The following is a 23,998-nucleotide window of genomic DNA, read 5'->3' on the forward strand; positions in this document are numbered from 1 at the left end:
CATTAATGATCGTAGCAACCATGTAGAATACTACGTTAATGTACAAGATAATGTCATCCTTCTCGAATTCATGTCCAAACTGGACATTCGGTGAAGTCAGTATATATACGAGTGAAAGGTGGAGACTCGATCGTTAGGCCATGACATCGTCAACTCCATGATCTCCGGTCGAAATCCATTTTTTTTAAAATTATTATTATGCTAAAAATACTAACGTTCCCATGGTTCCCTTTAGCAATTCTACTCGGTCTAGTAAAGGTAATTTGAGCACTTTAAAACTGTCATCATCCTTGTCATGCGCTCTGGTGACAATGAAATAAAATCAGTGGCAATGTGCCATTATCCACATCCGGGTATTTTCATTGTGACTTTGATTTATCTCCCCGAGATCAGGCGCCCTCGAAAGTGATGTTTGAGTTTTACAGGAAGCTAGCTCTTCGCAAATGCGGAAGTGATCATCGCTCCTATAAAGATTAACCGTGCCTGGGCTGTAGTCCTCGAAAGAAGTGATCAAACGAATAACATGGCCTGACTGAGCATGGCTTGAACTAAAACGGACTGTGTCCTATTTTAGGACGGTCACATGTTCACACAATGACACCAGCAGGAATGATTGGGACAAAGAAATAAAGAGAGAGAGCGGGAGAGAGAGAGAGAGAGAGGGAGTCGGGTTTTTACATGAAGTCACACTGTGGGTGCAATGCTGTATTATAATTATAGGCAACTATTTCCGTGTCTCCCAGTCACAGAGGGAAGTCGCTTGAGGTAATGTCGTCTGCAAGAGAGATCTAAAACAGTGTTGGGCGTTCTTTTCATGCTACTGAGCATTCATAGTGTAATTATCTACCAACTGAAAGCTTAAGTCTCAATACATGATGACGAGGATTGCTGCTTGCTGCTGGGTGATGTTGGTTGTCTTGGCCGCAGGGCTGCCGGGACGAGACGGCAAGATTACGTGCTTGGATCCCAGTGGTAACCCGGTGGACTGGTGAGTCATTGGTTTTTTCATACACATACACATATATTATTTAGGCTTTATCACCAATTTGTTCATTGCATTATGATCCAGTCGTATCCACCGTATACATTAAATGTGAAGTATAACCGAAGATATATGCCATTATACAATTTCTGTAATTACGGTATTCCACTTTTCGTATGGAGCTCATTGTAATCAAGGAGTCTCACCTCCCTGCTGTTGATAATCCTGTCCGCAATGTAAAGACCAGTGGCAGTGCGCGGCCGCACCCAAATCTCGTAATCACACACAAGCTGATTGAGTACATGTATTCAGTATGCTGGGAAGTCATGGACCACTTCCACATCTAGGGGTGTGTAAGAGTTCTGTGGGTATTCCCCGCGCGCGATATGCACCGTCGCTTTATTGCACGCCATCGCCTGTTATATTTTACAATGTGAATGTACCATATCAGGGCTCCACACGAACTCTTTTCTCTGGTTCGGGCCACTAAAATCTTTAAATTCGACATATTGGTGGGCCGGAAAAAAAATATAGTGGCCCGAAATAAAGAAGGCATACAAAGAAAGTCATTTTTCTTTCTTTATTTTGTATATGGCCTATATTGCAACTAAATTGTATACAAGTGTACTAGTACACTCAGCAAAAAAAAAAGAAAAAAAGAAAAAGTAAACGCTTTTTCAAATTCATATTTCTCATAGAATATTTGGCTGAAAGCTAATGCATTATATACCATATTAAAGTTAATTTAATTGGCTATCAACCTGGTAGGTCAACAAAAAGTAAACTTTACGCATGAGTGAACACCTTTGTATTTCTCTTCCAGGGCACAAAAGTGAAAATTGCAAAACTGAACAAGTTGTCATTCATGCGTATGTGCTCTCCCATGGGAACAATAAGAACAAACAACAAATTTCACACAAAACGAAACATGAATTAAGTTGCAAAATTTAACCTTTGATCTCCATGATATCTTTAAAGGCCAAATGATCATTGAAGGCTACAAATAATGGAGGAAAATAAAGAATCTTATGTCAAATCTAAATTCAAATGAAATAAGAGAAGTGATGATTAACAAAAATGGTAGAAATGTGAGGGTTTTTTCCAAATTAGGAAATTGTAAATAATGTTTGGTTCTTGAATTTGTCTCATAGATTCTTAAACCACTAGATTAAGAGAAATAGATAAGGAGATTGTGCTCATTTAATCATCTGTGTGCTTATTATTCCCTATGTGATTTGAAGTTTGACTTGACAGAACATTCTTATTTTCCCCCTTTAGTATCCCACTCTGCATTTCTTAGAGGTTATAAAGAGACAAACAGAACGAAAACTTGTTTCTGCTATTTCATTCATGTCTCTCATTGTGTTAAACTGGTCTTTTGTTGTCAATTTTATCGTGAAGAGCATTTGCAAATGAAAGAGAACATGTCATTTTTTGCAATTTTTAATTTTGTGCCTTGGAGTACAAAAATGAATGTGCTCACTCATTTAAATTAACCTGTGAACTTAATAGCCAATTAAATTACCTTTGATGTGGTATGTAATACATTGAATTTCATCGAAATCTTCTATGAGAAATATGACCTCGGAAAAGTGTTTACTTTCTTCTTCTTTTTTATTTTTATTTTTTGCTGCATGAGTGTATTGGTAATGTAATCTAAATCTGTTTCGTCTCTTCGTCTTTCATTCCGTATCACAATTTTAAAGTGCCTGACTGTGACAAACTTCAACAAATTCCTGTAAATCTTTAGTATAATATCTTATTACCACATCACTTTCATGATTGTTTTGAGGATTAATGTATTGGTCGATATTTCACTTTGATATTGATTTTTTTTTAATAAGCAGCCCATCATACAGACAGGGGAGAAGAGAATAGAATAAAGCTATATAACCTCCATAATTGTTATCAGCAGATAATTCATCTTGCAACCGTGACTAAAATTCTAGAATGTTAACAAACTTCCCTTACGCTACAGTAGTGGTTCGACAAGTAGATCTGCACTTTAGTGTAAACTCCGATTGTATTCACCCCTAAATATGCTTGAAATTGCTGAAAGTATTATTCATGACAAATCGTTGATATGATTCAGTTAGAGAAAAAATAAATAAACCTTTTCATGACTAGTTGCAAAATCGGAGTAAGACGTAAATACGTACAGCTGAACATGAAACCATTACTGCGAATTTCCGGACTCCTGGTATAGCCCAGGGGCGATTCAGTGCTTCACTAGACCCCTGCGACCGTGATTTCAACTGCTTCAAGTTTTCTCCATGTGTTGACTTCATAACGAAAAGTCGGGACAAGAATACGTGTTTTATACAATATTTCTAACATCCTTTTCTCTAAATTTGTGCAACATAGTCGATTTTATTTCAGAATATATTTGTAGGTCTGGTTAAAGTCTATCATAGTTTCTCAGCAGGGATGAGAAATACGTTTACTTTTTTTATGTGATTATAAAAACTCATGGAGTAAAGCGCTCTGTCAATACGTTCCCGACACTTGCCCGACTTTTGAATATTTAACAGTGAGACTCGTTTTCTCTCAAACGTCAGGTTTATTGTCTACAAGCTACCTCGTGACTCAAAGAGCAAGGACACGCTCATCAAAGAGGGCGTTGCTCACATGTACATGGATGTGAACAGCCAGTCTTTCTCGCAGTCCACGGTCTCTCTTAATGACACCAACCACGCTGTGGCCCGAACGCTGCAGCAAATTTACAAGAATCACAAAAGTCAGGTAACACTTTTCATTCCAGACTCTCATCGTTTAAATTCAAGAATTAAATCACAGCAAATTTGGAACTTCGGGGTATACATAGAGCAGTGAATGTAATTCTGTGTATACCGAGTCCTTGGGACCGAAGTCCTTGGGACCGGCAGTTTTCTTTCGTTATATCGAAATGGCGTCAGAGCCGAAGACCAAAGTATGTAAAGAAATATAGATAATTATTTTCGGACCAGATTTTTTACTTCGCAACTATATAGCATAAACGAGAATTTCTTTAAGTCTTTAGTCTTTAGTTTGTCTTTAGTTTATTATATTATGCCATTTTACATGCTTGTAGGCCTACTTTTATAGTTAGTATGTGCTAATTTCGTATAATTTCGAAATAGGAAAATCATGAAAATTAAATGAAAAGAAACGCTAATTAATAACCACAAAAAAAATAATAATAACTTATGGTACACTATCCGGAAGCACAAATATTCAAGAGAAAGTTATAGAAAGAGAAGAAATAAATCATATTGAAGACTCTTTTTTATTTGTTAACCTCATAATCTAAAGTGCATGCAAGTGAAGCCTATTTTTGATTATTGACAATTAGCGTGGCAGGGTTTTTTCCCCCACTGCTGTGAATGATTTACACGTGTAGTTGTAAATCGTTGCATCTAAGCTTCAATTCCTGTTTCTTCGCCAAAATATTTCAGGGTCGGAAAATTGGCCAACTATATAGATCTTTTTCCCCTCAAACCCAAATGAAAGAGGAAATTATTCATAAATGTGTGCTAATAAGATACAAACAAGCTCTTGCCAAAATGAAAGGGAAACAGAAACATTAATGCAAACAATTGAATGTCGTTTCACAAGCCACGGATCCATGCATAAAAACGAAACAAACAAACCTGTAACAGGTGCCGAGGAAACTATAAAAATCAGTGAAACAATGACGTATCAATGACCCAACCAGCGGACCATGCCCATGTGTGGTAACAATGATTATATGCGAACTCAAGAGATCCCCAAAACGAGGGGGTCACAGGGATATGATTGATATAGATTGTGACCAAGTTAAAAGAAAATCAAGACCATTGTGTAGATCTGGGCCCCATTTCATAAAAGATGTTAGGATGGCAACTCTTGCTAGAATGGCAACTTCCAATAGCAACAGCCAATCAGGAAGCTGGATTCTTGTCGTTGTCATGACAATTGACATTCTAGCAAGAGTTGCTGTCAGATCAACTTTTTATGAAACGGGGCCCAGATACTTGTTTATCTTCGTCTTTATTTCCTTACTCATCTGCGCTTTCTCTCCATTTTCTTCTCTCTCTTTCTTTTCCATAGGAAGTCGTGTACGTAATGTACAACGACGAGTTTCCTAATGGAACGAAGTCTTTTGATGGAGGTCACACCAAAGGTAAAAACAAAACAACAACAAAAAAAGCACTGGACAGTCGTATTTTGTGCCTGAGATTCACTTTAGATATATTATAGTGTGGAAGTGAACCAGGCAATTAAGAATCTCTCGCTCTGGAATCAAGCGTGCAGAAAATTTCCCATTGTGAAATAGTTGCAATGATTTAGTTTTGTACATTATTGAATGTCACCTGGATGAATCAGAACTTACATCAATTGGTTGTAAAATAGTCACTGGTCAAAAATGATAAGGGATAGTACGCAACACATAGTGAATTTTCAGGAGAATTTGTAAGGTCAGGGCAAATGTCCTTTCCATCCATTGGGCAGAAACTCATTGTTGCTCCAGTTTGTTTGAATAATTAAAGGGATCATAATTTTGGTAGAGATCTTACTTCAGGTTTCTAACATTTTTGGGTGAGATAACGAGAAACCTCTTTTGAAATAATAATATGAAAGAGTAGTAATTCCAAGGGGAATTCAACGCTTATTTGATGGAAAATTGGTTATGAAATGGTATGAGATACCCCAAAACGAGCAATCCTAATAAAAGGTGGGACCCACCTTAATTACGATTGCTTTGTTTTACTTTGTTTTTGGATGTCTCAGCCATTCCAAAACCGATTTTCATCAAATAAACTTTGAATTCCTCTTTGGAATGGTATGTTCTGTACTATTTCATAAGTGGTTTCTTGGTATCTTGCAAAAAGTTGAAAGGCCAGTCCTCAGCTCCACCAATACTATACCATCCCTTTCAACTGTAGTTACGGGAAAAAAAGATTGTGAAAATCCTTCACAGGTCAGTGCAAACTATCCTTTCCGTCCTTCCCGAACTCATTATTGCTTCAGTTTGTTAAATACAATCACGAGAAAAATTTAGAAAATCACTTCTTCCTCGAATCATACCACGTAAGAAACCATCCAGTCATGTTAATCTGCTAAACTTTACGTGTAGATTTGATAATAGACACACTTTTGTATGGTATTGCAATATTTCGTCTGTTGTCTTTGAACAATTTTACAGGTGATGTTGCTTTCGATCAGGAATCGGGATTCTGGTTGATTCACAGCGTCCCGAAATTCCCAAATAGCTCTGATCAGAGTTACGAATGGCCATCTAACGCCGAGACGTATGGCCAGTCCATGCTGTGTATCTCTATGAAGACTGCAGAGTTCGTCAAAGTTGGTAATCTGAAACTTTCTAATCATATTTCATTATCGCTGCTACACTGTACATCTTTTGATAAATGAAGCATGGGATCTTTTACGTGCATGAGTTGTGACTCTCTCACTCACGGAACCTCCATTTTATGTCCTATCCGAATGACAGACTGTTTTGACTATTACAATGTAGAGGGGACGGTATGATTACACACAACATCGCTCAGTCCAGACCCGGGTTCGAATCTGGGCCCTTAGGACTGAGATAACTCAACGCCCTTACTGCTATATACCTGAACATGAACAACTTTTTTCAATCGTGCCTCCTCCTCATTCTCCCACTAGCATTATTACGATTACAACATACTATTGTACGGTATACAAGTACTAACTTCTTTGTAACTTGGGTGACTATAACTCAATAATCATGTATTTACTTTGAAATATTGAATTATTAAAGTTCTCCAAGGTCGAAGTGCTGTGGCATGAATAGAATAATCGCTAATTATTTTTCCCACTAAAGTATAGCCCAAGGAGAAGTGGTAATGTGTTATCAAGGAGAGTAACATTGACAATTTGCCAAAGCCAGAGAATACGTTCGACAAACTAGTCATTAAAGGCATAATCTACCATTTGCAGATGAAACAAAAAGCCAACATTAGTGCTTCAAATAGTTCTAAAATGTGAGTTGGGGATAGAAACAACCAATGTAAAAATTTGAACTAGTATAATCGATGTTAAGTATCTTTAAATATACAAAATGTGAACAATAGTTATGATAAAAATGTTTCCAGACTAAACCGTTTACAGTTATGGTTTAATGAGAAAAATAGTGATATCTCCTTATATTGTAGGCTTTATTGCAAACAATCTATAACCAAGGTTGGATGTTTTGTGACACACAACTGACCTACACATATGCATCAACAGTGATATCTTGAATTTTTTCTTAAATCACTGCTCCCAAAGGTAAATCGGACCTTTAACATCACATGTGTATGTTAATTCATTACATGTGTCATGCAAGAAACATGTCATATTCTGAGTGCATGACCAAGGCAAGCCTTTAATCAAAATTAATCTGCCTTTAACATAAAGAATTACACAAATAAAAAAGAAGCAAACAGTGCAAAATGGTACAGTTCCATTTCTCCTAATGCTTCGAACTTTAAGAGCATTTAACATTTTAGCGGCACTCGATGTAAGTCGTCCAGATGGATAAGATGGGTGGGTGAAGGAGTCCAAAACTCGGTAAATCGACGGTTGCAAGACAAGAAAATAAGTCGCATCGAGTAGGATGGGAGTAAGAGACGGGTTGGTAAGATCGCAATGTCGACATGGTACGAACTGGAAGGCGAGATACCTCATTGTGAGAACCTGTCAAGTCGACATGATAGAACTATAACAGACTGTGTGAGGAAAATTTCGACCCAGGGATATGTTGACCTGTAGACATAACTAGGACGATAAGATTAGGAGATAGGAACTCCACTATTTGTTTGTGACGAAAAGACAAAAAAAAAATCTTTACAAAATAACCTAGCCGATTTCCACCAGCTCCTCTGCACTCTGTACAGTATAGCCAAAGTTAATCATTTACCATCTCTCTTTTACTCTTTGTTTTACTGACAGGTCGCCAGCTTTGGTACAACAACCCATGGGTGTACGACGCCAACATTCCGCAATCTTTCCGCGCTCAATTTGACGACCTTGTATCGGTCATGGAGGGGCAGCACGTGGAAAGCGCTCCTTGGAACAATTCGGTGGATTTGACCTCTGTCAATGGACGAGGATTCACCAGCTATGCCAAGTTCATCAAGTTCAATGAAGGTGAAACAATGATTTCCATGGTGGTAATATAATTACAAAAAAGATGACTATAATGACGCTGGCAATGATGCAGTGATAATTGTACTGACTGGCGCCACCCTGCATGCTCATCCTGCTCGTCCTGCTCCTGCTCCTGCTCCTCCTCCTCTTCTTCTTCTTCTTCTTCTTCTTCTTCTTCTTCTTCTTCTTCTTCATCTTCTTCTTCTTCCTGTACTGTGCAGATTACTGCAGAACGTCCTGAGGGTATACTCGCACACTTGGTGGGCTCTCACACAATGACAGACATGAGACTCGAAGCGTAAAAGTGCACAAAAAGTATATACATATTTCTAAAAAAATTGTACAAGTTACAAACATTCTGTTCTGCCCTGGGTGGCTAGTTGAAGGTTTCATCTTTGATCTTTGATTTGAATATGTCAAGTGATGTCGAATTCACTACGTCTTGAGGCAGGTGGTTCCACGGGAAGATGGTGTCTGGGAAAATGTCCCTCTCAGTAGTGATCACTGTGCGGGTTCTGAGGATGACAAACCTCTTGTTGTGTCCTCTACTTTGTTTAAACAAGACATCCCAAGAAGATTGCCCCAGTAAGGTGAACAAGAAATTGATAGATATAGAATCTGATAAAGAGTTCTCTAGACACATCCAAAAGTTGTAGGCCTATTTACCTGTAACAGTTTCGACGACGGGCTGTCATCTTTCTCAAACGATGGCTAATCGGCAACTGATGATTTGGCGCCAATCAGCAAATCACTCAGGTGAGACATCCGAGTGATAGCACCATCGTAAATAAAACTTTTGGATGTTTCTAGAGAACTTCATCTGTGTCTATCAACCATCATTATTGAACTTATTTTCGCCAAGAAATTGATAGGTTAATCATATTAATAGATAGAATGATTAACTCAATGGCTACTGAAAATGATTTTAAAAATATATCTTTTCAATAATACAGCAGTGAAAAGAAAATAGGCTCTTAGCCCACTTGATGCAAGTAACAATAGATGGGGGAGGGAAGGAGAGTTCACGAGCAAGTCGTTGATGATGAAAACCAACGTAATGATGATGTGATGACGGCAAAATATGTTGTACACGTCTTCTGTTCAAGTATTTCTAAGCAGTGATGAAAAATTGCTTAATTCATAGAATAAGCTGGAAAAGTGAAAGAGTAAAGAGATAGGATTAAGGGCTGCAATTGTGGTAATGGACAAAACTAAAGAGAAACGGGTGGAGAAGTGGTAATGGTGACAGTGATGGTACAAATATTGGAAGTGATGGTAATGAGTGGTCATGATGATAAACATATTACATTTGTGATACGCGAACCAAAAATGTTAGATTTAATTTTTGGGATAGCAGAAGTTGACAGCTATTTGGACGAAAATGATAAAATTGACAACAGATATGGCTGTGATAGCAATAGTGATAATCATTATCATTAATGACGACACGATGATTAAAAATTTGACGATGTCAACAAATCAAATGAAAAGTGACCAGAGTTATTTCATTTTTCCACTAATACATAAATGTTAACATACTGATAGGCATGGATGATCGGTAGGCCAATCTCACACACTCATTTCTCCAGCCTCGGTTCACCAGCTTTTGCAGGTTTCTGTTTTCAGCATAGGACCAACTCTGTTGCACAGTGTGTGTGTGTGTGTGTGTGTGTGTGTGTGTGTTTGTGTGTTTAAAAAAATAACCAAATACCTGACATGTATTTTTCTGGAATCAAATACTAGTAAAAAGTTATATGTTTGCCATAGATCTGTACTCGCACTGGGTGGCACCTGCTTTAGGCGACGATATGTATGCCGAGACGTGGTTGAACGCGGCGAGCAAGCTGCCGTCTTTCTGCAGCGGTGTGTACAAGGTGGAAAATGTCGAGAATATCAATTTTGATGGCGTTCTCACCTTCAAGTCGACCAAGGACCATTCTAAATGGGCAATCAGCGAGCACAAGAAGTGGACTTGCATTGGTGACATTAACAGAACTGTAAGTAATCACATGATCCCATGTTTGTGTGTTTTGGAGTGTGTTTGGTTAGAAGGTGAAAAGGAGACAAACAATTAAGTGTGCATAAATCAAAAGTGTGAGTGACAACAAATAAAGAGCTGAAAAAAGCTGAAATCACAAAAGCTCCTATATTTTTGTAGAGAGGAAGTGCACAAAAAGCTGAAAATCAATTACACAGTAGATGAAAATCAAAATACATTAAAAACAACTTAAATCAGCTTTAACGCTGAATTCTCACACCCCTGATAAAAAGGAAGAGTCAAACAGCATGTGTCTTCCTTACCGTCTAGCTTTATACATGTATCAACATTATTTGCAGTTAACCGTTTCGTTTCTCACCGCGTTTACTTCTTTGTTTTAAACAGAAAAGCCAGTATGAAAGGGGAGGTGGAACCGTGTGCTTAAACATTCCTGCTGTCTGGACTGCATTCCACACACTGATCGCCAAATTCTCACAGTGTCCCGCTCCATAATACAGTGTACCTGAAATACTCTACGACCTCCTGTGAAGGACAATGAAGCACACGACGAAACTCCGTGATGATATATTTTATCATTCCCAATGGGAGAAATGAAATACACTGTACACGTGTTCATATAAATCATATAAAAATCTGAGCAAAACTGGATGAATAACAAGAAAGTTCAGCTCAGTGCGCTTAGAATATAGCTTGTAAGTAAATTTCTAGGAACTCGTCACATCCGGAAGACACAGATAATGCTCATAGAGCTTACTTAAAAATGTCAACATCCATAAACACAACATCTCCTGGTTTCATATGCAATTATACCCCATTTTCAAGTTCCGATTTAGAATGTAAATTCAACAAGGACGAAATAAGATTCAGCAACATTGGATGTGAAATAAGAAAAGTCACCTGGTTGCATGTCTTTATGAAACAATATTAGTCCCAACCAAATACATGTACGTGTGTGTAAATTAGACAAATTGATGTCACTAACTGCAAGCATCCAACTGATATGCACACAAATTGTCAAAGAAATATTTCTGATTTTGAAATTGAATAAAAGAGAAAAACATCATTTGCATCGACTGTTATCATAACAGTGCATATATGTGTCATAATATGCAATTATGAATGTTATATCAAAAAATCACAAAGTTGTATTTCAATCCTATACATGTAGTGCATTACTGGGCAAACAAGTGTACATTATCAAATGTTGTGTTCTTGAATTTTCCTTCATTGGTAGCTGAAGTGTGTGTCACAGATCTATTGAGTTGCTGCAATAAAAGTGCACACAGTGAAATATAGTGTGACTGCATAGAACATTGTCATAGGAAGAAATGATGTGATTATTGCTGTTTCACATGTATCTGCTGTTATCATACTTCTCAAGTTTTGTGTTTCGCACGGAAATGAGAGGCAGACAGACACACCAACAAACACACAGAAACAGACACACAAACACTCAAATTTACATACGGTGCACTCCCATTGTAACGAACACAGTTATAACAAAATTCCAGTTACGGTGAAGAATTCAGGCTCAAAAATTAAAATCAGCTATGTATCTTTGTGCACTTTATTTTTATTTTTTCATTATAACAACACTATGATAAGACGAAAGAAAACTGCCGATCCGAGGACTTAATTATAGCAGGAGTCAACTGTACATAAGAACTGAGGGACTCAAAACAGAAGGTAAATGTGTGTATGAGACTAATGGTGCATGAGTCTGTAGTGAGTACAAGAATGTAAAAAAATAAAAAAAGAAAGACTCGACTGAAAAGTTGTCCTTCAAGTGACAGAAAAGAAAAAAGGTGTTCAATAAATGGCGACTAGAAAGACTGAGCACGACAAGAGAAATTGTGCAACTTGACATTAAAATCTTTTGTCACCAATATTTCATTGAATATTTCCTACAAGACATTTTTCAGAGTAAGTCATCATTCTCTTCACACATGGCCAGTATTACCACTAACAAGCAGAATGAGGAAGGGTGGAAGTCTGGGGTCATGTACCATACTCTACACCCCCCCCCCCCCCCTTCCCGGAAAAGTAATAAACAGAAGAAAAAATGAAATAATAATACACTTTATATTTCTACAGCCATCCAGTTACTCTTGTTTGCCATGTTTGCAAGAATGACAGAAAGTCCTAAAACACACAGCTGTATTTGTTGTCTATGTGAATTGGATGTGCCATGTGTTAAATCTATAAAAATTCCCATCTTTTAAAGATAACATCCTTATTACACTGAAGTATACATCAATGATGCCACAAATTTTCAACATCAGTGCATGTGCAAATGCACTTTGAACCAAGTCTAATGCTGTACCTTCATTGTCAAGAAACATACATGTATTTGAGTCATTAAAAAAACAGAGATAAAGAACGTAAAAGAATACAGATAAAGCACAGGAATCATTCGAGAAGCATTTGGACACTAACAAAGAATAAAGCCTATGGAGTTGATACCCTGTATCTCCGCCCTTGGCAAAGTGTCTCTTGAGGGCATTTAAGCACAGGACTCCTGCCTTCTTAAAGGGATAGTACAGTTTTGGTGGAGATGAGAATTAGGTTTTTAACTTTTTGCGAGATACCAAGAAAACACTTATGATATAGTACAAAACATACCATTTTAAGAGGAATTCAAAGTTTATTTGATGAAAATCGGGTTTGGAATGACTGAAATATCAAAAAACAAAGTAAAACAAAGCGATCCTAATAAAGTGTGGGTCCCACACTTTATTAGAATCATAATTCTTTTTTGATATCTCAGCCATTTCAAAACCAATTTTCATCAAATAAATGTTGAATTCCTCATAGAATTACATGCTATTTCACATTTTATAAGAGGTTTCTCATTATATCACCAAAAAAATGTTAGAAACCTGAAATTAGGTCTCAACCATAACTGTACAATCCCTTTAAAAGCTGAATCAGTGTGATAGTGACACAAACTAATCAGTACATTTGTAGTTCAGAATATATTGCACACTTTTTTTCTTCTCACTTCCCTTAGGTACCAAGGGATGTTTGTTGCTGTGTTAGGTGATGGTACACACATGCCAAGCTTCAATCATCCACAGAATCTCAAAGTGAAGGCACACTCACTGGGCCCTTCTGTATAGTGCACTCAAATTATAACGAACAAGGTTAAAACAAAAGTAAAGTAAAAATTCAGGTCACAAAATGATTGCCTGAATATCTTTATATATTTCATCGTTTGGCAATAACGAAAAAAACTGCTAGTACCCGAGAATGTTGGTATAACGGACGTTGCCATTATATAGTGTATATTATTCTCAGAGCAACCAATCTTATTTAGGCCATTTTCAAAGAAAATATTGTTGTACTTTTTGTGTAATCTTACTATTTTTGGATGGAAATTCTCTACAGGGGAAGACAGTGCACTATGAAGAGTAAAATGTTCTGCAGTGAGTGAAAAATGGTTAACAATAGCTAATTTATAGCATACAGTCATGTTCATAGATTATTACATCTGCAGTCCTTAACCCTTTGGCAATTAAAGACTGTACATAATGGCTAATAGTTCCCAGGGAGGTAGGAGAGTAGAACGTATCACCGGACGCTTTTTTTTCGTGGCTTTGAATTCGGTACTCAGAGGATGAAATTTTGGCTAAAAATAATACCACTTATTCACAGACTCCTGGAAATTACGAATTCAGCTAACTTATGTCAATTGTTTGCTCCAGTTTTTAGAAAATATGTTTCAAACATACCCCTCTAAAAAGAGTTGTCTTTTTGCGCGGTGCAAAATCGCATTGTATTACCGGACACGATTTTCGCAATGAAATAATCGACGTCTTTTGCACCTAGTCCTTGCACCAGAATCACAATTCATCCCACAAATCACCGAACACATTCTCACCGAGCAGATGACAAAGAAAAAATCGGCAAATGAGGCTCAAATTTCGTATTTTACGGTAAAATGTCTGTCTTGAACATTTCGAACAGTTCACGCAATAAAACCTTGTGAGAAATCGACAACTTCTATTTTACGTGCTTTGTCTATGGGAGCTGCATGCGCGGGTGACGAGTTGCGGGCCCCTTCCTTAGCGCGCACAACTATTCCGCATCGTTACGTTCCCATTTGAGGACGATAGCTACAAATTTTCAATATCGATCAGTGAACTTTTGGTTCTATTGGAATCTTCAGCATTTTTCCTGTATGTGAGTGGGATTTCATAGAATTTCAGTCACGAAATGTGATTCAAACATGCATAAATATCAACTGTGACGAGGTGCGGGTCACTCAACTATAAATTTGAGGTAAAATGTGAATTTCTTCGTGTTTTTACATTTTTATGTCACGTTTTTTGCGATTTCGGTCAACACAAAGTTCTGTGAGGCTAATCTACGAAGTCTCGCGCGTACAGAATGTCATTAGTACGCAAAAATGTGCGTGTCCGGTAATACCATACCTGTATATACAGCAATACTGCTGTCATTTCAACAACTTTCTAAATGATGTAAAAAAGCTCACAGCATGTTTATTTTTGTCTATGTTTATTTGAAAGCCTTATCAAGACTCTACCAAGACACTTGTGTGTCACAGAAATAATTCTGACATACTTTGTTGACCTTTGACATCTCTCAAATTACATAATATATATTCTATAAGACAAAAAAATAATGGTAAAACATAAAACTATCAAAAAAACATCAACAGAAAACCGACAGGCGGTTTCGGCTGTTTGAGGGAGTATAACTAGAATTATCACTGAAGGTGATTAATACCCCCGCCCCTAGTGTTGCTTTATAGTATGTGATGCCATGAGGACAATGACGTTAATACCAAGTTTATGCACTTGTCAAATTGGAAACAGAATAATTTTAGTTTACTGTACAATTACAGAGTTGACACTAAGTTCCACAAGGTTTGGGTAAAAAGTGTGGTTACCATGGCAATGCATAGTCTGACACAAACACAAGGGACTATGGAAGTTATTCAATCCACAAGGTTTTGGTAAAATTATGGTTACTATGGCAACGCATTGTCCGACAAACACAAAAGACATGTCTTGCACATCTATACCTCAATATCATCATTTACCCCAAGTTTCATTTAAATTGCTTCAAGACTGTAGGAGTTCGCGACGCAAGATTTTGCAACAGACCAACAGACCGACCGACCGACTGACCGCCCGACCAACATAGCGGTGATTCCTATATACCCCCTTCACACTATGTGTTGCGGGGGTATAATTACAGGGGTGGATCCAGGAATTCCGTACAGGGGAGCACAAAAATATTTTTGGTGACACATCCTGGTTCAATCGACTGACAAGGAAAAAAAAAAAAAAAGGCTTCAGCGCAAGTTTCTGGTACCAGTACAATCGGCTAACAGAGATGGTTTCTTAAAAAGATAAAATAAAATAAAGAGGGCACATGCCCCTTTCATTTTTTCCCCCTTTTTATTTCTTCTATCAAAAAAACAAAACAAATTAAAATTAAAGGGGGGCATGCGCAATGAGCACTGCCCCTGGATCTGCCACTGAATAAGACAAGCGGTTCTGGGTGCTTCACTTGCTACTGATGGATTGATTGGTATTTCCACTTCGAATATATCCTTTATGGACGTATTTCTTCTTCATCGTTAGAGCATATATAAATGTCAACACAATCGTGCCCAAAGCACAAGTCAACATGTTTTTTTCCATGTTCAATTTAAAATAAATCATGAAAATTACATTCTCTTTTGCTTGATCCGAATCTGCTGCCAATTTGGAAAGCAGGAATGAGTTAAGGCAAGAGCACATTCTAGTAAACAAAAAGTATCCTGAAAATACCAGCAATAGTGACACTGGTCACAGTAAAGTGAGTTCATAGTTTGCTGTTCCGTCTTGTCATTGACATCTGATCTGTTATCTGTTCTCTTTCCTTGGCTGTTTAAGTCTTCTCTTGTTGGCAAACGCCTTCTGGATTGGAATCCTCGGTCTGTGGTGCATCTTCAACGCCTTCTTCATCGTTCCTTTCTGGAGGCTCTTCTGCAAATAAAACCAGGAAGGGAAAAAACATTGACCACTATTCATGGATTCAGGACCACCTGATATTGTTACAACATTCATTTTCCATTGACACCTGCCCTAGTATACTCAAGACTAGTCTTGAACAGGTTAAAGGAGAATGATGGTCCAGATAAAAGTTAGTCTGAAAAGAAAGCATAAAATACATCTGTATTACATGCATGACGGTTAAAATTTTGTCAAAATTGGACTAAACAATTACAGAAGTTATAAAATTTCAAAGATTCAGTAATTTTTAGTGAAACAGTTCTCAAACAGCTGATATGTACATGAGTGAGTTTATCATGTCAGCACCCTATAATTTTCCACTGATCTTGTACACAAAAGTCAAAAATTCAATTTTTATGCAATAAATGAATAAAATAATGATGATGATAATCAGTCAGCACCCTATAATTTTCCATCGATCTTGTACACAAAAGTCAAAAATTCAATTTTTACGCAATAAATGAATAAAATAATGATGATGATCAATCAGCTATATCACGATTTGAAACTAGGACATACTTGTAATTATGTTTGAACAAAAAACTTTCAAGGTTTTATGTACAAACTGTATGGCAAGTTGTGAGTCATATCGACTGTTCAAGAACTGTTTTGTGAAAATTTGCAAAACTTCACAATTTCATACCTTCCTTATTTTAATATGATTTTCATCAAATTTTCACTGTTTTGCTAAGAAACTGGTACTCTTTCTTTTCAGAACAATTTTCACTAGTCCAGAGTACTTCTTAAATAATCTTTATCTGCAAAAAAAAAAAAAACTTTGTTGAAAAGGTGACGTATCAAGATCTGCAGTGTATGGGAGGACAATGCGGAGGCAGGCTAACACCTTGCAATGTCCATCCATGACACAAAATAAATGCCTTTTTCGGATGTTTTTTTCTGACATGCACTTGTACGCAACTTACCTTTCTCTTGATTCCACCTTGGGAAGTACTGCTGGCTGAGGCCCCATTCACATCCTGTACATCACACTCCATGTTCTCAATGTCAAAGTTGGAATCATCACTGTCCTCCTCTCCCATCTCATCTTCCTCCAGTCTCTCAAACTCCTCTCCTGATAGAGAAAGATAGTGAAGCAGATAGACAACAATTAGATAGACAGATAAACCAGAAGACAGGTGTCTTGATTGATTGACAATACTTGTGAAAGTGCAGACAGGTAGGCAGACATTAAATGACAACCAGATGCAGAATTGAAAGATGCATATCTAAACAAATACATCATACATATTACATCATTTATATGCACTCAAATAGACACAGGAATATAATCATACAACTGATATGAAGCATTCATTCAGATGACAACGGAAAGATACATGTAGATAACCAAACATGTAGACAGATCTACTAGATAGACAAGTGCGAAGGAGTGCCATGCACAGAGTTAGTATATTTGTTAAAATGGGTAAAGAACACACCTAAAACATCAACTAATCCATTTTCAAACTATATGAAAACAGGCCTAAAATTTTCTGAAGGTGAGTGAATTAGTTGGAAGCTCTGCAGACAGATGGCTATCTTTCTTTTCTTTTTTTGTAGATAGAAAAAGAAGCATTCTTTCAGCCACATAAAATGAAGATTGTAATGGTAAGCTAACTTTCAGTGAATCACTTTCCTGTTATAGCTAAAAAGAAAGAAAATAACTGACCCATTATGCACTACAGTTGTGCTGTGGGCAATCAAAGGGTTGAAAGTGAGAGTCAAAATGTACTTTAGTCATTATTTAATGACCTTCTTCGGAAAGTGAGAGTCATATTTTCTAAGATTAATGACAGGATGGCCTACTTGGGTAGAGATCACTGAGGCTGTCCTCAGACTCCGCCTCCGATTCACTGCTTTCACTGTCAGCTGTCTTGCTGTACTTTCTCTTCCCTTCCTCATCCGAGTCTCCCTCCTGCTGCTTCCTCCTCGTCAGAGGTTTGAACTTTATCCCTAACCTCTGACACTCTTCATCTGTGGAATGGAAGAATAGGGGAATTCCCTCCTCGTGATTACAATAAATAAAATGGGGCTCTCTCTTGTGGAAAGCTTTTTGGGAACTAATGAATGACTGACTAACAGTCAAAATATCGGTATGTTTGTTTTTTCCTTTTATTGATAACCAAATCTTTCCACATTTACGTGCATCACAAAAACAACAACAACATCACTTACGAAAACAAAAGGGGGCTTTTTGACAAATGTTTCAACTTTCGAAAGTTTGGAGAATTTGTGCAACAATTGACAATCATCATGGTCAGGCATAACCATATTCTGATTGTCTGTACGATCTGAACAAAAAAGGCTTGAAAATAAACATAGACAAAGCGATAGGGAAAGAGTTCCTTTAGAGAAGATGTAAAATATTGATTTTATTTGCAGAGTCAGTTTGGAGTAAGGCTTTTTTAGACTATCCATAGCACTCGATTAAGTTGACTTTATAATCATATTAAAGTGACCATCATATCTTTGATATCTGTAGGACTCCACTCAAATTTCATATTCCTATTGCTTCAGTTGAATTGCTCACATTTAATATGACTCATACTAGGATCAGTCCTTCCTCAACCATGGTATGCACTATGTGTACAACATACTTACACTTTAAAAGAGCCTTCTGGTATCTTCTTCCATTCACATTGCGTTCTATGTGCTCTGCTGTTCGGTTTATGTGACGCAATGTGAGAGTGCAGAAAAGCTGATGCCTGGGAAATTTGAGAATGAGAAACAGTTTCATATGGAAATTACTTGAGGAACAAAATGTAATGACAGACATAACTACTGAATGCAGGCTGAATAGCATCACCTCTCTCTACCATAATGACAATAGCAGTGGCATCTTCAAAACAATTGTATGCAGATGTTCTGAATCACTTGCCTTGAGATGCAACTTTTCATGTCCAGCTTGTTATGCATTTCATGCCATTGTGCTTATAAGGCTTTGACTGGATGAGTCATTGACACATTCAGGTATGCATTCACAACATTCAACCCTTTGAAGACAGACTGATTTTGCTACAACACAAATTTTCCATGGACCCCTGCCCTGAGTATACTCGGGACTCATTCTCAACTGGTTAAGAATAAGAGATTCATGGTTATTTTCACATTTCATGGTTCATTCAAGTGTACACTCAAGCTTCAAAAGCACAACAATCTCAACAAAATAATTTCGCATTTAAGGAACAGGAAAACAGAATTAAAACGAGCAAACAACAAACACAGCATGAAAACAATAACCAAGCCAAACAAATAGGCCATTACCCTCTTCCCTTCTTGTTGCTGGGAATGATGTGTGGCTTGTACTTCTCAAAATGGTCTTCACTCCTTTCCTGTGCATGTCTGTATTTCTTGCCACCAGTGTACCTTCTTACATCATCTATTCTGCATGGCATCTCATGGCCAGTTAGGCTGCAGTGTACCTGGTGACAGATGGCAAAAATAATGTAATGTAATGAATTACGATGCATCAAAGCAAAAAAAAAAAACAACAACCAAAAAAAAAAAAAAAACAGCATGACAGTTATAATCATATCTTGTGAATAAACATATTTTAATGAAGGGGGAAAAAAACCCTTTGCAACGAAACTATGCTGATGAATGAATGGAGCAATTTGTTCCGTAATTCTTGCTATCATTAGAGGTCATATCTTCTCTAGCCAATGCTGTGTCTCTATCATTTGAATGTGGTTTATTAACCCATTCCTTACTGGAACCTGGTGGCCTGCGTATTCAGTATATGGGCATTTTAGAGATCAGTATGGAATGGGTTAATTTCCATCATTTTTGCCATTGAGGACAATGTAAAATTTCATGCAAACATCAAACAAATAGTCCTTTTCATTGATGACTGTGTGTTTGGCAATACAATTCTCATTTAATTGCCGATTGCTATTGTTCACAAGGGATGCCCTTTTGGATAAAGACATGAGAAAGAAGAGCCATATCATTTGCGAGAAAGTAGTATTTCCAGGAGGCTGCCATCTTTGATGTCAATGACAAAGACATGACATCATGAAGGCGGCAAGAATATTCTAACTTTTACAGCGCAAAAACAATGCCAACATATCCTTCCTTTTTTTACACAAATCCAAACATTAAAAGTAGAGAGTAGCCAAGTAAAGACAGAATAGAAGGGACACTAAATCATTTTTGCAGATGTCATGAGCATTCCCCATGGCAAAAAGCAGATGCAATGCAACATGCAACAGAGTTGTAGGATTTCTAAGGCGAAACCTTCATAGCTGTAACAATAGAATCAAAGATACGACATATAAGACTCTTGTAAGACCATTATTAGATTATTGTTCAACAGTCTGGGACCCCCACACTCAGACTCTGAAAGACAGGCTGGAAGCAGTGCAGAACAGAGCAGCATGTTTTGTTAGAGGTGACTACTCTAGACACAGTAGTGTAACAAACATGAAGCGTGAGCTGGGCTGGGAGCTGCTGAAACATCGACGCAGAATAGGCCGCATTACCACATTCCGCAAAGCGCTTGCGGGTCGCCTATCCATCCCAGTTCGAAAAGCCCTGCGTCCGGTCCGAAGGATTCTCCGGAAATCATCAACTACAAGCTTCATCCCAATCGCCAGGAACAAAAACTGCTATAAATACTCGTTTATCCCAAGAACAATCATAGACTGGAACTCACTCCCATCAACAGTTTCCAACATCACAAACTAGGACTCCCAAGTCCAAGCAGCAACCCTACAATACGTCCAGGAGCAACGCAACTAGACCCCACACTTCTCTCTCCACGCAATTTAACACCAGCGCACCCCCTGTCCGGTTGGCCCCTACTAAGGGGTGTTGGACAGTATATAGGAAGAAGAAGAAGAAGCAACAGATAGCATTTGAATTGGGCACTTCAAAATACACATAGGCAAATCCAGATAACACAAATTCTTATGAATGGGACTATTCCCACGTGGTGCTCATGCTCTGCCTCTGTAATGTTTCGCACATGATCGCAAAATCAGAGGGTGATTTCTGACCGCATGAGCCCTTCAGGGCAGTCAACATTACCTTTTTAATGTCACTTTTGATTGAAAGCGATGGAAAACGCGAAATGAAATCCAAAACATCTTTCGGAACCCTGCCGTCCTCCATTTTTATTTCGTTTGTCTGTGCTGTGTCTGCCGCCAGCTAGACAGATACTAGCGCATAGCGTGATCAAGTTGTTGCGCAACCGTGCGTGTTTGGGCCATTCATTGCGTATGCGCTCGACGTGCCGCCGCGGTATCTACGTGTATCAATCTATCTACCATAATCTCTATCATCTATCTATCTATCTATCTATCTATCTATCTATCTATCTATCTATCTATCTATCCATCCATCTATCTTTCTGTCTATCTATCTATCTATCCATCTATCTATCTATCTATCCATCCTTCCATCTATCCATTTATCTATCTATCAATGTATCTATCTACTAGTATCTCTACACTGTATCTAATACTATCTATCTTTCTATCTATAGTAGTATCTATCTATCTATCTATCTATCTATCTATCTATCTATCTATCTATCTATCTATCTATCTATCTATCTATTATCTATTTATCTATCTATACTTTATTGGGGTCCTACATCTTGGCAATTTACTCCACCAAAACCGTATTCTTCACTATAAATTATTCTTACAATTTCGTGATGTTAATGAAGATGGATGATTTGTTAGGTGAAATGGAAGATGTATAGTGGTATAATTATTTTAGGTTCGATTCATATATAAATTCTCTTTTCTACTTACTATCTATGTTTTTCATAGTATTATATAAGTGAAATCTTGTCTATACATATTTCTTGGGCAGTCATCAGAATATATTTATATGCCTGCATACACATGCACATTGTATACGCATGTGCATGCAGGCACATGGGTTCATAATTTCATTCTCATTTCCAATTATAAATATCTTTTATTGTATACTTTAATTCTGATTTTCCTTTATCTTTTGATATGTGATAGAGGGTGACATGAATAATGTGTTGCCTATGTTCCTTGGGCAATCATTCAAATAATTAATTTGTATTATGTGTAGGCTATGTCTATATATATCTATCTATATCTATATATATACATACATATATATATTATATATATATATATACATACATATATACATATATATAAAGATAGATAGACAGATATAATCTATAGTATACTGATGTCTACCTCTTCCTCTGTCACTCATCCCATTTTACAGATGGACATACTTATAAGTATGATAAGTATGATAGGTATTGTAAAGAAAAATCGCATAAAGATTGAGAAAAGGATAGCAACTGTGAAAAGGAGACTTGGACAACAGCAAAGGGAAAGAGTCCGAATGTGAAGGGAAGCTACATAGGCGAAGAGAAGTTGTTCGTCGACCAGTGATGATGAATGCGCAAACAGTCATTTAATTGCAGAAAATGTTTATCTGCAAACATATGACAGGTGCTTGTTTTATTCAACTGGATGATAGTCCCCTTAATTCAGCCCAACGTTAGGGACCATTTTTTATATGTACAGTGTATCAGTATTTACTAATCAAAAATAAATCAATGGAATTTACAGCAAAGAATAAGCATGAAGAAATAGAATATAGAATTTCCAAAGAGAAAGGGAAACATGCCACTAAATTTCAAAATTTAGGTTTGAAATTTGAATTGAAACTATATAATTAGCTTACAGGGTATTTTTGTCACATTTGATATGTAATGTTTTATGTATTCATTTTGTTATGCTGTATCTTTTTTTCCTTTAATACGTATGGGAACATTGTAGAGCAAAATTTCAATAATTATAATGAAAGAAACAGCAGGTCCCGAGGACTTTGTTATAATGGGAGTCATCTGTATGTGTACTTTTGATGCCATTACATCCCATACAGAAAAATACACACACACACACACACACACACACACACACACAGCTGCATTCTCAAAGTAGATAAGTAAATAATTCAATTCAAATCATGCATGTATCTGGAATGATAAACATCACTTTAACATTTAGAGATATCAATAAGAATTTATTGGATTGCATAATTTTTTTTTTGTTCACCATCAAAACTGGAATCACAATAGACCAGTGAATGAAAAGGCACCTACAGGCATATTTTGTGCCTTCATGAACGGAGATATAAGATAGTCAGTATGACATTCATGACATAGTCAATTTCTTTATTCCCAAATAAAGTATCACTAATTTCTCAGTATTTTTCTAAGGTCAGCTCAAAAACTATCATTTTTCTTTTAATTTTGGACAAAAGGTATAAAAATGACACAATTTGCAACAGTTACACCAAAGCTACAATATAGACAAATTTCAGCTTTTGTTTTAAATAACCATGCTCTCTTCAGAGGATTGCTTGTGAGTGTCAAAGCTGTCTTGGTTTACAGAGAATGTAAGCAAAAGAACAATTAAAATATTGCCTATAAAAAATTTTGCAACAGCTCATGAAGATCTGAATTGTTTTCAGATGGATATATAACACTTGTTTGCCTGCTGGTTATGTCCACATTGCATGAATAAAACAATGGCAACATCAAGGTCTTGTGAAAAATACACGTTGATAAATACATGATATATGTATATCAATACACAACTGTGCTTAATCTTTTTTCTTAATATAGCATAGAATGTTACTTCTGGGACAGTTAAAAATATATTCAATCTCTGCATCAAATATTTCAGCTCTGTACTGTGTAAGTATTGCAAGTCACTACAATGGCTGGTTACATGATTGTAGTGGAAGTGTGACTAAATTATCTTCTTTGGGTATCCTCACTTCTGAGCACCAGAATGATAGTAGAAACTGATCAACACATCTAGTCAGTTGAAAATCTCTCTAAAATTCTCAGTA

General features: G+C 37.0%; 2 protein-coding genes across 2 annotated transcripts; one reads left to right on the top strand and one right to left on the bottom strand.

The window, feature by feature from the left end:
* The first annotated feature begins 865 nt into the window (after positions 1-865).
* Positions 866-10,604, top strand: LOC139724216 (plancitoxin-1-like). The gene is made up of 7 exons (XM_071635360.1): positions 866-988; positions 3,541-3,724; positions 5,051-5,123; positions 6,147-6,308; positions 7,916-8,113; positions 9,881-10,110; positions 10,497-10,604. The coding sequence occupies exons 1-7, from the start codon at positions 873-875 to the stop codon at positions 10,602-10,604; spliced, it is 1,071 nt and encodes a 356-aa protein (XP_071491461.1). The 5' UTR covers positions 866-872.
* A 5,384-nt stretch (positions 10,605-15,988) lies between these two features.
* LOC139724217 (surfeit locus protein 2-like) lies at positions 15,989-21,250 on the bottom strand. Its single transcript, XM_071635361.1, has 6 exons — positions 21,167-21,250; positions 19,403-19,560; positions 18,740-18,843; positions 17,945-18,112; positions 17,062-17,210; positions 15,989-16,111 (listed from the first exon to the last, which is right to left on the bottom strand). Exons 1-6 carry the CDS (start codon positions 21,248-21,250, stop codon positions 15,989-15,991), a joined length of 786 nt encoding a protein of 261 aa, XP_071491462.1.
* Positions 21,251-23,998: the final 2,748 nt, after the last annotated feature.

Source organism: Diadema antillarum, unplaced genomic scaffold (genome assembly GCF_040938485.1).
Source record: "Diadema antillarum isolate AM-2024a unplaced genomic scaffold, OU_Dant_1.0 scf00000208, whole genome shotgun sequence".
Classification (NCBI taxonomy): domain Eukaryota; kingdom Metazoa; phylum Echinodermata; class Echinoidea; order Diadematoida; family Diadematidae; genus Diadema; species Diadema antillarum.

Bases quoted from the DNA above. Each gene is read 5' to 3' on its own strand.
- LOC139724216 (XM_071635360.1), top strand. From the start codon at position 873: ATGATGACGAGGATTGCTGCTTGCTGCTGGGTGATGTTGGTTGTCTTG. The intron at 8,114-9,880 runs GTGAAACAATGA...TGTTTGCCATAG, and splicing joins GTTCATCAAGTTCAATGAAG to ATCTGTACTCGCACTGGGTG. The intron at 10,111-10,496 runs GTAAGTAATCAC...TGTTTTAAACAG, and splicing joins TTGGTGACATTAACAGAACT to AAAAGCCAGTATGAAAGGGG.
- LOC139724217 (XM_071635361.1), bottom strand. From the start codon at position 21,250: ATGGAGGACGGCAGGGTTCCGAAAGATGTTTTGGATTTCATTTCGCGT. The intron at 19,561-21,166 runs GTAATGTTGACT...ATCTGTCACCAG, and splicing joins TCAAAAGTGACATTAAAAAG to GTACACTGCAGCCTAACTGG. The intron at 16,112-17,061 runs GTAAGTTGCGTA...TTTTATTTGCAG, and splicing joins AAGGTGGAATCAAGAGAAAG to AAGAGCCTCCAGAAAGGAAC.